The sequence below is a fragment of the Gopherus evgoodei genome, chromosome 7 (assembly GCF_007399415.2).
Source record: "Gopherus evgoodei ecotype Sinaloan lineage chromosome 7, rGopEvg1_v1.p, whole genome shotgun sequence".
NCBI classification, from domain to species: domain Eukaryota; kingdom Metazoa; phylum Chordata; order Testudines; family Testudinidae; genus Gopherus; species Gopherus evgoodei.
The window spans coordinates 71,811,172-71,826,010 of record NC_044328.1 but is presented as its reverse complement, the minus strand read 5'-3'; the positions used below and the strand labels follow the sequence as shown (position 1 = coordinate 71,826,010).

At 44.2% G+C, this 14,839-nt stretch overlaps 1 protein-coding gene across 1 annotated transcript; it reads right to left on the bottom strand.

Annotated features, from left to right (window-relative positions):
• Window positions 1–140: 140 nt before the first annotated feature.
• On the bottom strand, window positions 141–13,274 carry LOC115655593 (cytochrome P450 2H2-like). The gene is made up of 9 exons (XM_030571215.1): window positions 13,072–13,274; window positions 11,564–11,726; window positions 10,948–11,097; window positions 6,490–6,650; window positions 5,489–5,665; window positions 4,083–4,224; window positions 2,603–2,790; window positions 1,773–1,914; window positions 141–854 (listed from the first exon to the last, which is right to left on the bottom strand). Exons 1-9 carry the CDS (start codon window positions 13,249–13,251, stop codon window positions 673–675), a joined length of 1,485 nt encoding a protein of 494 aa, XP_030427075.1. The 5' UTR covers window positions 13,252–13,274; the 3' UTR covers window positions 141–672.
• Window positions 13,275–14,839: the final 1,565 nt, after the last annotated feature.

Sequence of the window (14,839 nt, the reverse complement as noted above, 5' to 3'; positions counted from 1 at the left end):
AGACAATAGCACAACTTCTCCTGCCCTAGGCACCATCAACCCAGCTCAATCCCTGACCTGCAATGTGTTGGATAGCTTCAATAAATAAGTGAATTAAACAAATATGTAGGAGCATGGAGGTGAGCTGGAGAAATAAGAAGAATCTTTATTAAGTGAAAGTTTAATTCCACTGAGCTAAATTGAAATTACATGAATGAGCAGGGGAGGGAGAACTCTAGTTCAGTCCAATGCCACAGAAACTCCCCACATCAAAGCAGGCTGTCCAATCATAAGCATTACATCACCACAATTTACTCTGATTGGCTGATCAGACCTCAAGAGTGGAAACGGTTACTAGCCCCTTGTAAATAAAGGAGCATTTATGGCTGTCAAAAGTAGCTTCCATTGTTGTCAACTGCACCACAAATGAACTGAAAACATACCCAACTTATGTCAGGAACAGATTCACACCTGAGACAGTCTGAGAACATTGCTGGAGTATTGTACATGCCTATGTTATTTTTTTGGTATTGCACTTAATTTTGTTACATCACAGTTACTTAAAAAGCCAGATTATTTAACTTTCTGTTTCGAGACCGTGAGTTCATTTCTGTCACTGTACTAATGAGTCCGGGATCATAGACAATCAAATTCACTACTGGTGTAGGACACAGAAATGACTTTTCATGGTCTTTATCGAGGCAAAACACAGAGCTGGTACGGTTTTGGTGCATTTACTGCTATACTTGGTAGCGGAGCTATATCAATGTCCTTGGAGTCAATGGGAGATTTCAAGGTAAAATTCTGCAAAATCGTTGTCAGTAGCAAAAATAGCTCCATGCGAGCCAGAGCCTCTCCCACGCAAATCCGTTTCCCTGCAATAAAAAAGGAATATCAAGAAGATGCAGGAGATCTTTCTTTTCAAAATATGTAAAATACTGTTACAATGGAACTAAACCTCCAGATTAAAATTAGATGCACAGAGTGATTCAGGGTCACCACATGGAGGATAATGGCCATCTCTCAGAGTTCAGGAAGGTATAAAAGCATTTCATAGAATCATAGAACTGGAAGGGACCTTGAGAGGTCATCTAGTCCAGTCCCCTGCATTCAAGGCAGGATTAAGTTTTATATTATTTGGGGGTTTAAGAAGCCACTCACAGATCATTTTAAAGGCTGCGTTCCATAGAGTAAGTAGCTTTTTAAATACCAATATGTGGAGACGGGTGGGCAGGTGTGAGGTTTGATAATAGTTAATGCAGGTCCCGAGCTAGGTAATATGTTTAAGGGAGGAATGACACAGTGGTTCTTGAGTGGAAGGCAGAATTAACAGACAGCGAGGTGCAGGCATGCTGAGTAGCAGAATGGAGGAGAACAGCATACAGGGTTTATTAACAGAGTGTAGGGATCTTCACTGATTGGAGTAAAGTTGAGAAGCTAAGCAACCCACACTGATCTCTCTCCAAGTGACTATGCAGATGGCTTCTGCTCTGTTGCATGTTACTCCCTTCAGTTTTACTTTTGCATGTGCATTCAATCACAATTCGTCCATGGTGGGCTGACACAGACAGACAAAGGAAGATGTGAAGTTGCCAGGCAGAGTTGAGAGTAGTGCATGTTCAGTTAGTTAAAAAAGAGACTGGAGACCGACAGATGCTTCCCTGTTGTGAGAGGCTCTGCTTCAGGGATGGCCCGAAAAGGCTCTGCAGACTACAGTTTGAGAACTCTTTGTATACTCAAGACAAAGCTAAGAGAGAATGGTCTGGACCTGAAACAAACATGGCTTTTTTTACCTGCAGAAAAAGGAATGAAGAAGTCACTCTTCCTAAAGGCACCATTTTCATCCAAGAAATGTCCTGGGTTAAATTGCTCTGGCTTTGGAAATTCTCTGCTGTCACCTAGGACCGACTGCAGAACAGGGAATATAGTGGTGCCCTGAATTAGTAAACACAGATAAAGAACGTTTAAATGGATACTGTTGAAACTGAAAAGTCTCCAGAATTCACTGAGCTGGTTAGTGGGACACATTTTTCTTTCTTTCATTTCCTTGCATCTCCTGGAAATTCATGCCTTCAACCAGACCTAGAAATACTCAGATTCCATGAGAAAAGGTAACCCCACCAAAACTGCAACCCACCTGGAACAACTAGATCCTGGAATTTCATAAGAAAGGCTGCTTCCATTAGATTACGACCCTGGTTTCTACATCAAAGAGGTTTGGAAAAGACTGGCTAAGATCCAGAAATGTTAGGTGTTAGTCTTAGATGCTATTTGGAAGCATTTGAGTTTCCCTTGTCTTTATAATTTAGTCATCACACCAATAGTTTCCCCATAACTAATTAACAATATGGTTATGCTAAAAATCCCTATACAACTCAAAGTGAAATTCAGTTAGCAACCTAGGATGTGGTCACTGTGGGTTGTGGTGTATATTAACACCTCAGCACATCTAAAGATTGCCGGAGATGGAACCATCTCAGAAATTGACCTCCCAGAAGTGGCTCCCAAAAAGAGGGAAACTAATGCACACTTAGAGGCAAACATTTTTGTTGTGAATAATTCAAAACTGAAAAAAGGAAAAGGTAGAAGAACAGGATTTTTCAGAGAAACATTGAGAACTAACCTTTGGGATAACATATTGTCTGAAATGAGTGTCTCTGGTCACTGCATGTGGGACATTCAATGGGACAAGGTTAATGAATCTCTGGATCTCATGTATCACAGCATCTGTGTAGGGCATCTGGCTTCGGTCTGCCATGCAGGGGCTTCGGCTTCGGCCAATCACATGGTCAATCTCTTCATGAACTTTCTCTGTCATCAAATGAACAAGGTTAACAATAAAGCTAAAGAACAGGATTCCCATAATTTTGCCCCATGCTATCACATAGTAAGAAATACACACGTCTCAGCAGATGCACGTTGGGAATATAACAAGTTATAACAGGGGTCAGCAACCTCTGGCACGCAGCTCGCTTGGTGGGCCAGGCCAGTTTGTTTACCTGCCGCGTAGGTAGGTTTGGCTGACCGCAGATCCCACTGGCCGTGGTTCACTGCTCCAGGCCAATGGGGCGGCGGGAAGCCGTGATTAGCACATCCCTCAGCCCACAGTGCTTCCCGCCACCCTCATTGGCCTGGGACAGCAAATCGCGGCCAGTGGCAGCCGCGATTTGCTGAACCTGCCAATGCAGCAGGTAAACAAACTGGCCCAACCTGCCAGGGTGCTTACCCTGGCGAGTCGTGTGCCAGAAGTTGCTGACCCCTGAGTTATAATAATATAACGGTTAGTTTTGGGTTACAGAAACTACTGTACATGGTATCTAGGACAAAATGCCTATAATGTTATTATTAGGGCAGTGATATGGCTCATGTCTGGTTATGTTATAAAAGAGAGCACAATGTGATGTTATCACCAGAGCATATAACTAACTGCTGTGCAAGAGACTGAGGCCTAAAATTTCCCCCCACCAAAGTCAATCATACCCGTCAGCATGGAGGAAGCCGATGAGGTGGAAATTAGCGCTGTATATTAGCTGGGTTTTGATAAATCTCTAGCACTTGCAGATTTTGATTTAAGCCCTTACTCAATCCTGACACCTACAAGATTATTAAATCCTAAAATGAAATGTCTTTGCTTTTATTTGAGTGGAGGGTGCCCGTCTGAAAGCCCTGGAATCCAAAGGTACCTGTTACCCACAGACCAGGCACCATCTGACCAATGGCAGCGCAGGCTTCCCACACACAAACACACAAACTTTCTCCTGGCCCATGAGCCTTAACATGAACCACGAGGTGAGACAGGAATCCAGTCACAATGGCCTACTCAGTCTGAGACCGCCCATAAGGAGGCCGAGTAATGGCAGTTGTAATGGTGCTTTTTGAATGCAGACACCTGTCTACACAAACTGAACTAAAACACCCATCCTCAAACACCTCTCACATATATCAGCCTGTGCACAGTGGTGACACAGCTCACTTCCAGCCCAAGCCAGATTTGATCTGGTGACTTAAGGGACAGGGGTCTGTATCCATTAGAGATCCCTTGAGCCATGTTATCCCCTCAGCTTCCCAAGACTTAAAATTGTGTGTGTGTGTCTGTATGGTACCTTCTATATCTGGGTATTTCAGAAGAATCAGGAGTCCATGTCTCAGGGTGGTGCTGGTTGTCCCCGTTCCAGCAAGGAATAAGTCTAGTGTGCTTCTCACCAAGTTTTCAGTGTTAAATTCTGACTGGTCATTCTGTTGCTCCTGTAGAGAGACTTCTTACAGTTGTTTGATCATTGACTGTAAGAGTGTGGGATTGATTCATACAGGCCCAAACCCTCTCATATTCTACCTGTTCTGTGACCCACTCAACATCTTTATAAAAATCCTTACAAAAAATGGGCCACAGCCCTGGAGATTGCAGTAGCACTGCAGAGTACTTTAGGCTATTCCTGTGGAAACCTGTGGTCTTTTGTAAAGAGGAGAACTGGAGCATTACAGTAACCAAGTTAGTTTTCATCTGTATTTCTAACTGTTAACATTGAACTTGTTGTTGTTGATTCCTTTGCTTTCCTATTTTGTTTGTCTGGGCAGCACTAATTGCCTTGATAACCCTGAATTAGAAACGAAACCAAATGTTTCTAACCAATTTTTAATCTTGGAGCCAGATGGATTGAGTCTGATGCTCCAACGGAAGCGAAAATCCACTGAAAACACAAATGCCTGGCTACCTGTTGAACAAGGAGTGCACTGACAGAACTCGTAATAAGCTGCCGTTGCAAAATATTACATGAGATTAGCAGGAGGGGTTTCCAAAAAAGCAGGTAGTAGGTTAAGTCTGTAGGTGTGGGCATAGGCAGCCATTTGAAACTGCTTTCTCCTGCTAATTTCACAATGCTAACACAGAGCAGTAAAAGTGCTTCTCTCCACTCACTTAATAAAAACTCTTTCAATGACTAAATTACAAACAGAGAAAAATCTACCTGTTTCCATGTGCTTTTGAGACCTAGTTTGGGTGCTCCGTCCTTTTAAAACGTCTACACTGCAATTAAAAATCGATGGCTGGCCTGGATCAGCTGACTCCGGCTCGTGAGAATCAGGTTGAGGGGCTATAATGTTGCAAATGTAGACAAATGGGCTCAGGCTGGAGCCCAGGCTCTGACGCCCAGAAAGAGGGAAGAGGCCCAGAACCTGGGCTGCAGCCCAAGCACCAATGTTTACACTGCAATTTTATAACCCTGCGGACTGAGCCCTTCAAGCCCAAGTCAGCCGACTCGGGCCAGCTGTGGCTGTGCTGTGGGTCTTTCATTGCAGTGTGCACATACCCTGTTTGTCTTACTCACTGGTGTAGTCCCACTGGCATCACCGGCACTATTCACACAAATGAGGTGAGCAGGGCTTGGCTTTTAGAATGTAAGTTCCAGGGGCAGAGACCAGGTCTGCCTTTGGGTCTTGTACAGAGTGATAAATACCCATGATAGGTATAACCCACTCCACAGAAAAGGGAAGGGCTGTTGCCCTCACTTACCTGTTCCATTTTGATGAGGAAAGCATCAATAAAGTCTCGAGGGCAGCTAAGATCCAGAGACTCTTTGTGCATCTTCATCCTCTCTAGAACAAACCTTTTAAATTCCTCCGAATTTTTAATTAACAGCTGGTGAGGCCCAGGGATATAATCCATGAGAGTTGGGAAAAAATTGTACAGCTAGAATGATGGAAGGAAAAGCACACCTTGGTTTATCTGGACACAACAAATCATCAGTTGACTCAATTGACTCAGTTACAGCAGCGCAATACAATACTTCTGTAGCACGTTCCTGTGCAAATGGATTCTAAAGAGCTTCCCCAGCTTCACTAACTCATTCTACTCAATACACACCTATTCCTCACATAAACTGCAGTGACACTCAGTTCTATTCACTACAATAATCTCCATTATTTCCAACACAAAACCATCCCCAATATTCACATGCTGTTCTTGAAAATCACACTCAAGTTCCCAAACCTAACTCGGAATACAGATTTTCGTAGGCAGTAATAAAACATTATAGACTATATAAGTAAAAGATATCTTAGTCTTCCTCCAGTTGGAGTGAAGGGGCCAAATTCTCTGCTGCTGTAACTCCATTGATTTCCACTGAGTTTGACTGTTGTGCATTTGGTGCATTTCAGCAATGGGATATGTGAGTGATTGTGTACCAGAAATGAAAAGGAGTTTGCTTTGCCGGTGAGGAATGCGACCATATTCAGGTATCCCATTGTGAATATACTAAGGAATGTGAACTGCAATAGTTTGGATGCTAATGTTTTAATTCTGAGCAAATGAAGTGTTTTGTGTGGGAATTTAAATTATCCTCAGAAACAAGCTTGAGGCTGGAATTGGTAACAGCTACAGCCTAATGAGGAGAATAGAAACATTATGGGAATCTGAAATAATAATTGTTTAAGGAGAATGAATGGTAAAAGAAAGAAATCTCTGTCCCTTCCTCCTTTATAAAGGAGAAGAGTGGGAAAAAACACTGAACACACCTGTGCCAGGAGAGAGCGAAAGAGTTCATTGTTTTCCTCTGTGAGATTAATTAATGTTAGAAACTTCTGATCTTCATAATCAAACCGGTCCCCAAAGACAATGGAACAGATGATGTTGGAGACAGCATGGGTGAGAGGGATGGTGGGGTCAAAGGGTCGCTCTGCAATAAAACCAAACCAGAGTCCAGTTTTTAATTCAGTATTTTCACCTACAGCATCACACCCATTGATGTTACTGGGACGTTCTGGATGTTCTGGCCCCAGGCCAAGAGGGCAGTCCCTAATATTCACTGAGGAGGGTAAGTTATGGTCTCACAGTTCCAGGGTAAACTAGGCTTTAGACTCCTTTCAATCCCTCTCAAGAGCCCCCCTCAGGTGATAGGCCTGAGTTCCTGCCCCTCTCTGAATGGGAGGAACTCCTCAGTCCAACAACCCCTGGACTGAATATCTGGGCAGCAGGCTCATTACTTCCCAACTATGGTAGCAGGACAGGTTGCTCTGTGCTGGACACCCATGAGCCCTTTCCCTCCAGGGACTGGGACCAGCAGAGGATCAAAGTGACTCAAACACAATTTCTCCAAAACTAAGTGTTATATATCCTCCCAAAGGTATGCAGCACACAGAGCAAAAACTAGAAACAATAAAGGTTTCTACACACATTCCTTTTACCTAAACAATCTTTCCTTGCAAGCTTTGGTAAGTTCCATTCAGCTCAGTTACCTCCATCTCACTCAACCCCCTTCCTGCTTGGGTGAAAATCCATAAGGTTTTAGTATCCCTGTTGGATGCTAGTTTCTGTCTGGGAAGAGAATACTTTCCAAATAGCTGAAGCTATGCTGGGGGTATTCTCAGATTAACAGCTTCTCCATTATTACCCTTGGCATTCTCTCTGACCGTACTTACCTTTGCCATTACTTCATTTCCTCTTAGTGTCCCCTTTCATCCTCCTTTTATGTAATTCAGTACAGCCAGGCAGGATAATATCACACAGCTAAACTGAGGTGCACATGAAAATTAACACCGATATTTACCTCATTCTCCACATAAGGCTTCCCCAATGCTATTTCTGTAAATTTATATTAAATAATTATCCCCTTTTGCTAGGAATCAGTTTTCACACTGTCTCCTTTGCAGCTGTTTGCCGGACACACTCTGGTCTGAATAGGGATCATCGGTCCCTCTATGGGCTCCTCTCTGAGTGACACCTGCCTGTCTGTCATGGGCTCCTTACACGCCTGACTGACAGTATTCCTTTCAAAAGACGATCTTGCATTCAGAGGATTCTACCTGAGCCATTGCTTGTAGCATCATCACAAACTCCTACAATGCAGCGGGACCTATACAATATTCAAAGCAATTGTCTACAAGACTTCACCCCTCTGACTTGAGACCACATTGCACAGGGAGAACATCCAGAAGCAGCATTTTCTCCATGCAGTGTGTTCTTGCCTCATGTCCCTCACCAGGGGAGAAAGTAACTTAAAGGACTTACCGTACGCTGGACCCTGAGCTGTGGGGGCAGGACCAGAAGAGACGTGGCCTCAACAGGAAGAGGCAGGCCTTTAAATACCTGGGCCGTTTAAATCAAGATTTAAGTGGCCTAGGGTTCCAGCTGCAGTAGCAGCGGCTGGGAGCCTCACACCCGTTAAATCACCACCGGAGCTACCAGCTGCAGAGGTGGCTGGGAGCCCCAGGGCTCAGGGGTGATTTAAAGGGCCAGGGGCTTCTGCTGCTGCTACCACAGTGGCTTACTTTCACCTCTGTCCCTCACCCACGCAGATTCCTTTTGAGTCATTATCTACAGGAGCAGCTGCCCGTGGCTCAGGATACACAAGTGGCAACAGCAGTAAAGCGGCTCTCTCTTGTGTCTGTATCATAGGTGGAGAAGGTTCTGCATGCATTCTCCTCTCACACACACAATTCACCCAAATGGAGAGTCAACTTCATTTTAGCCCTTAATGTTGCACTGTATATTGCAAGAGGCAAGATGGTCTTGCGGTTAAGGCAGTGGCCTGGTATCTCAGGAAATCTGGAGACAATTCCCAGCTGTGCCACAAACTTCCAGATGTGACCTCGAGCAAGTCACTTAATCTCTCTCTGTCTCAGTTCCCCGTCTCTAAAAGAGAGAAAATAATTCTTCCTTTCTCCACTTTTTCTTCTTCATGTGTATTTAATATGTACGTTGCTTGGGGCAGGGACTGTCTCCAGCTGTTTGTTAACACAACCTACTGGCAAAGGAGCCCCAGTCTTGGCTGGGACCTCTAGAAACTAATAGAACACAAATAAATAAATAAATAAATAAAAGAATATTCATCACTGAGAAAGCACTGTAAATGTACACAGTGATTTATTTGGGAGGCCATCCCCATACAGTGTAGATGCCAGACTTGTATCAGACATCTAGCAGAGAAGAAAATCGGAATAAAGAAGCTGTAGGCCTGGTGACTTATTAGCCCAACACACTGAAGATGTCATCAATGTAGCGTCAGTAGAGAAGGGGCATGACTCTGGAAAAATTCCACCACGATTTCAACAGCTTCCATCCCACCATCAATCTCAGCCTGGACCAATCTACACGGGAGGTCCACTTCCTAGACACCACGGTGCAAACAGGTGATGGTCACATTACCACAACCCTATACTGGAAACCTACCGACCACTATGCCTACTTTCATGCTTCCAGCTTCCATCCCGGGCACATCACACGATCCATTGTCTACAGCCAAGCACTGAGGTACAACCGCATCTGCTCTAACCCCTCAGACAGAGACCAACACCTACAACCTACAAAATCTCCACTAAGCATTCTCAAAACTACAATACCCGCATGAGGAAATAAGGAAACAGATCAACAGAGACAGATGTGTACCCAGAAGCCTCCTACTGCAAGACAAACCCAAGAAAGAAACCAGCAGGACTCCACTGGCCATCATATACAGTCCCCAGCTAAAATTCCCTCTCCAACGCATCGTCAGGGATCTACAACCCATCCTGGACAATGATCCCACACTTTCACAGGCCTTGGGTGGCAGGCCAGTCATCGCCCACAGGCAACCTGCCAACCTGAAACATATTCTCAGCAGTAACTGCACACCGCACCATAGGAACTCTAGCTCAGGAACCAATCTATGCAACAAACCTTGATGCCAACTCTGCCCACATATCCACACCAGCGACACCATCACAGGACCTAACCAGTTCAGCCATACCATCACCGGTTCATTCACCTGCATGTCCTCCAATGTAATATATGCCATCATATGCCAGCAATGCCCCTCTGCTATGTACATCGGCCAAACTGGACAGTCGCTACGGAAAAGGATAAACAGACACAAATCAGATATTAGGAATGGCAATATACAAAAACCTGTAGGAGAGCACTTCAACCTCCCTGGCCACACTACAGCAGACCTTAAGGTGGCCATCCTGCAGCAAAAAAACTTCAGGACCAGACTTCAAAGAGAAACTGCTGAGCTTCAGTTCATCTGCAAATTTGACACCATCAGCTCAGGATTAAACAAAGACTGTGAATGGCTTGCCAATTACAAAGCCAGTTTCTCCTCCCTTGGTTTTCACACCTCAACTGCTAGAACAGGGCCTCATCCTCCCTGATTGAACTACCTCATTATCTCTAGCTTGCCTGCATATATATACCTGCCCCTGGAAATTTCCACTACATGCATCTGACGAAGTGGGTATTCACCCACGAAAGCTCCTGCTCCAAAACGTCTGTTAGTCTATAAGGTGCCACAGGATTCTTTGATGGTTCACTGTGTTAGCTTCTGCCTACTCTGCACAAACATTTTCCATTTGCCCATTGGCCACAGATCAGAAGGTAGAAAACACTGGAAATAACAGCCAGGAAAGGTCATTTCGGGAACTTTTCTCACATATTTTTCCTTTACATGAACACAGACTGTTATACGTGCAGGTAATGGCTTGAGCAGGGATGGCCAACCTGTGGCTCCGGAGCCGCATGCAGCTCTTCAGAAGTTAATATGCAGCTCCTTGCATAGGCTGGAGCTACAGGCGCCAACTTTCCAATATGCCAGGGGGTGCTCACTGCTCAAACCCCTGCTCTGCCCCCACACCACACCTTCCCCCAAAGGCCCCTGCCCCTTCCCCCAAGCCTGCCATGCCCTTGTTCTTCCCTCTCTCCCACAGAGCCTCCTGAGCATGTAAAACATCTGATTGCAGGAGGCAGGAGGTGCTGACTGGCTGGGCTGCTGGCAGGTGCGAGGCGCTGGGGGATGGAGCTGATGGGAGGCTGCTGATGTACTACTATGGCTCTTTGGCAATGTACATTGGTAAATTCTGGGTTCTTCTCTGGTTCCTTCTCAGGTTGGCCACCCCTGGGCTTGAATTATAAGGTGTTTGAACCAAAGTTAATATCACAAAATAAAGGAAGACAAGTCTTTAGCTGACTCAGTTTCCAAATTACATGCAGCAATTCCCCACCGTGTGTGTTTCTGAGCCTTTCCACCAGAAAACAGGCTTCCTCCTGGATCCGTTCCTCAACACTTTTCTTCCCCATCCCAAAGTTTCTCAAGGTGGTGAGGGCAAATCGGCGAAGCTGTTTCCACCGCTCCCCATTGCTGAATATAATGCCTGGAAAAGGGAGGACAGGAATGAAGGGGGCGCAGACTAAATCTGCTAAATTTCTAACCTAAGGAAATATTGGTCATTGAAAGTTTCAACGTGAACACAAACATTATTGTATGTGTATTCTACTAGAGACACTACATTACATTGATATGTGTATGTAACTCAAAATCCCACACATTAATCTCATTCCTGTTAATAGCAATTATGAACAAGAAAAATAATTTCATTGGAGGCCATGCCCAATGGCTGTATTTTGTTCTCCAACACAGTGTAAACTGTCACAGTAATTAGAGCAAAGTACATATACTGATACCATGTAAAAATAAGAAATACACTGGGACATAAATAGGTGGGTAAATTTAGTATCCTCCAAAGAACAGGGCTAAGTGAAACACGAGCTGTCTTCTCAGTCATGTTCTCCACATACAGAGAACATCAGCTCTACATGCCGAAGTTGTTAGAAATGTACCTGTTCCTTTTGCAAGCTTGTCAGCCAGTGCCAGTTTTCCTCTTCCACTGAACTCGTCCCCTTGATCAATCAGAGCTTCCTTCACAGCCTCCTGTCCATACAGCACCACAACTCGCAGTGAGCCCAAGTATATTGTGAAAATCGGGCCATACTTCACACTGAGCTGTAAAAGATTAAGACAAAGGACCAATACATTTTTACTAAATCCACTTAAGAATAAGAATGAGTATGGATCTAATTACAAACTGATGCGAGAACTCTCCTGCCAGTAAGGATTACACCCAAAAAGGAATATAGGCATCTAAATGCAAAATGTAGATCCTGAAAACCCCCAGCTAACCCTCTAGGCACCTTAACTCCCTCAGTGTCTAAGTTTCCACCCCTGAATTCCCTGAGGCACTTATAACATCTGTTGCTGGGCATGCACATGGCTACCTCAGTCCTTATGGCCAGTGCCTAACACATGCCCGAACCCTGGCTGGATCCTCAAATGCAGTGTTCCCTCCCTAGCTCATCTGGTCTTAAATCACACCTAATAGACCCCATACACCAGGTGCCAGAAGAGGAGGAGGAGGAGGTCCCTCCCCAACCCCCCCGCATCACTGTTAGTTTAGTGGGAATGGTAGTCACTTGGGATGTGGGAGAGCCGGGTTTAATTCCCCCCCATACCTGATGTGAAGAAGGGATCTGAAACCAGGTCTCCCTTCTCTCTGGAGTGTGCCCAGGCCTAAACCACCACACTATGGGTCATTCTGGAAGAGGACTTTCCTGTTGAAGCCATTCCATTGCGTATCAATACGTGAATTGTAATTGGAAAAGGAACATGGGTCTCCCACATCCAGGGCGAGCAGCCTAGGCCTAACCACTAGGATACAGAGTCAGTCTCAGCTGCCAAGGAAAGGTAAGTCCACCAGAACACTGGGCCTGAGTCCTCCCATCAGGCAATTTCACCCCTGAGTGTGTGTGGGGAGGAGGGCCCTTCTTCTATCACTGTCCTTTCTGGATCTCCACCTGGGAGGAGATGTCAACTTTACAGAGCAGAGCAACAATCTAAGCCTTACCCTGGTCCTGTGAAGAAGGCAAGTATCATTAGATTAATTTTACAAGTGGGAAATACACAAAGAACTTCAGTCATTTCCCCAGGCACATACATGGCATCAATTGCAGACCTGGGACCAGAACCCAAGGTTTCTGTCTGCCATTTCCCTGCTTAACCCACCAGACCACACTCCTCACTAAAGGATAACTTGTACAGGCTGCAGCACAACTGAGAGGCCGCATTCTGGTTTACCTGTGAATAAGACACATTATCATAAAAATAACATATTGCCAGAAACAGGTTGTATCTAGCATTCAAGACTATATATTACTGGGGAAAAAATATTCAGCCTTAAACATGAGGAGTTGAGCCACTGCGCAAACCCCAGAAATTTCAGTGTTCTCTTTCCCCAGGCTCTGCTTAATGTCCAACTGAGCCGAAGCCCTGCATAAGGAGAAATCCTGCTTACCTCATGTATAGATTGGGGCAAGTTCCTTTTATTCAGCTGTAGCGTGTTCCCTATGATGGGAAAAGCAACAGGGCCAGGCGGCAGCTTTCCACTTCCAGACAACTTTCTCCATGCTGAAAGGAAAAGAAGGCAAGAGACACAAATCACGAAGAAAACAGTTGTTGCTCCCAGAGGTTCCATTGCAAAATTATTCTGGGTTCTAACAGGGGGTTACTTTGTCTTTCAGAACCCACCTTTTAAATATTGTGTGGTGCAAAAGTAAAATGGCAAGTGAAAGCAATTAGCCAATTGCAGCTCTCAATTCTTCTGGGTCAACAAGATTATCTAGGGCTAACAAAGGTTACTGAATATTAACTAACTAGGAATGAACTCCTTCGAACCTTTCTTTGCCTCTTGTGTACTCAGTGACAGAGCACAAAAATTAATCATCACATGAAGGCTCTCCAAACTGCCTGAGTCAGGCGCTAAGTGTGCCTGCAACCGGCAGAGGAAAGGGCAGAAGGGTCCTCACCAGGGCATCACCAGGGTCTTTTTCTGGGGGGAGTGCCAGGAGCAGCCCCACAGAACCCCTTACAGGGGCATCTAAAAATTGCTTCTGAGAGTCAGACATCTGTGGCAGAGACCATCTACCAAAAAAAGTTATCTAGGGCCTCTTTACTGATTTCTTCTTCAGTTAAATATAGTTTAGATAAAACTGTAGAAATTGTTCATTAATATCTGACTATGTTGAATATAAATTATTGCTACTATTGTGAACAGCTACAATCTTATTTCTGAAAGCCTTTTGCTTAAGTCTGTATGCCAACAGCTTGCCAGCCCTCTTGACAAATTCCCAGTAGTTTTGCTTCAAAGAGAATAAAGCAAAACTCAGCCTTTTGGCATAGAAGTTTGTTGATTTCATAGCTTAGATTGATGGGGGTTCTGAGTTTCTCTGGGGAAGGGGTAGAAGCATAGTCTACATCCAAGGACTTAGTTTCCTTCACAAGGCTATCAAGTCTATATTCTCTCCATTTCTTTTTAAATGTGGCGTAAGAGATGAGGCAGCCTCTGATGAAAGCTTTAAAGGTTTCCCAAAGTGCAGCAGCTGATGATGGTATTTGTTTTAGAAAAAGGTCTAACTCCTGCTGGACAGAGTTAACAAAAGTTGTATCAAACAGCAGAGAGGTATTTTAACTCCACATTTTAGTTGTGGATACGTCTCCTGGGGGCCTAAAAGACATACGTTTAGGAGCATGGTCAGATACAATAGTATCAATGTCATAATTAGTCACTGAATCGATCAAGTCTTGTGACACAAAGAAATAGTCCAATCCTGAGTATTTTAAATGAGCTGCAGGGAAAAAAAAATACTATAGCCTCTGGCCATAGGATTACCCACTCTCCACATATCTTGTGAAGCTAAATCAACCATGCATGCATGAAGTACCTAACGAGTATTCCTTTTTACCACTGAATGCATTTTTTTTCTTTTAACAGGGTTATGAAAACCTTTTATATTCTAGGAGACTTATTTAATTATCACAGCCAATGTTGTTAAAATTATAAAGAGAAAATATAAAGCCATTTTGTGAAAAAATAAAAAATTGCAAGTTTTCTAGGGCAGCAGACACTTCTTGTGTATCTGAACAGAAAAGTTAAATTATCCAGGGACAGGGTGTCACTTCCTAGTACATATTCTAAAAGGGTGAGAAGGAAATTCCAAGCAATCAGAGCGTACTGGGAGGGGGGCAAAAAAAGGAATAAAATAAATTGGAAAACAAAACAGAAA

What these genes read in the sequence shown, in the direction of transcription:
- LOC115655593 (XM_030571215.1), bottom strand. Translation starts at nt 13,251, where the DNA reads ATGGAACCTCTGGGAGCAACAACTGTTTTCTTCGTGATTTGTGTCTCT. An exon ending in TGCCCCAATCTATACATGAG is followed by an intron (nt 11,727 to 13,071) that starts GTAAGCAGGATT and finishes AATCTTTTACAG; the next exon opens with CTCAGTGTGAAGTATGGCCC. An exon ending in TTCGCTCTCTCCTGGCACAG is followed by an intron (nt 5,666 to 6,489) that starts GTGTGTTCAGTG and finishes CCATCATTCTAG; the next exon opens with CTGTACAATTTTTTCCCAAC.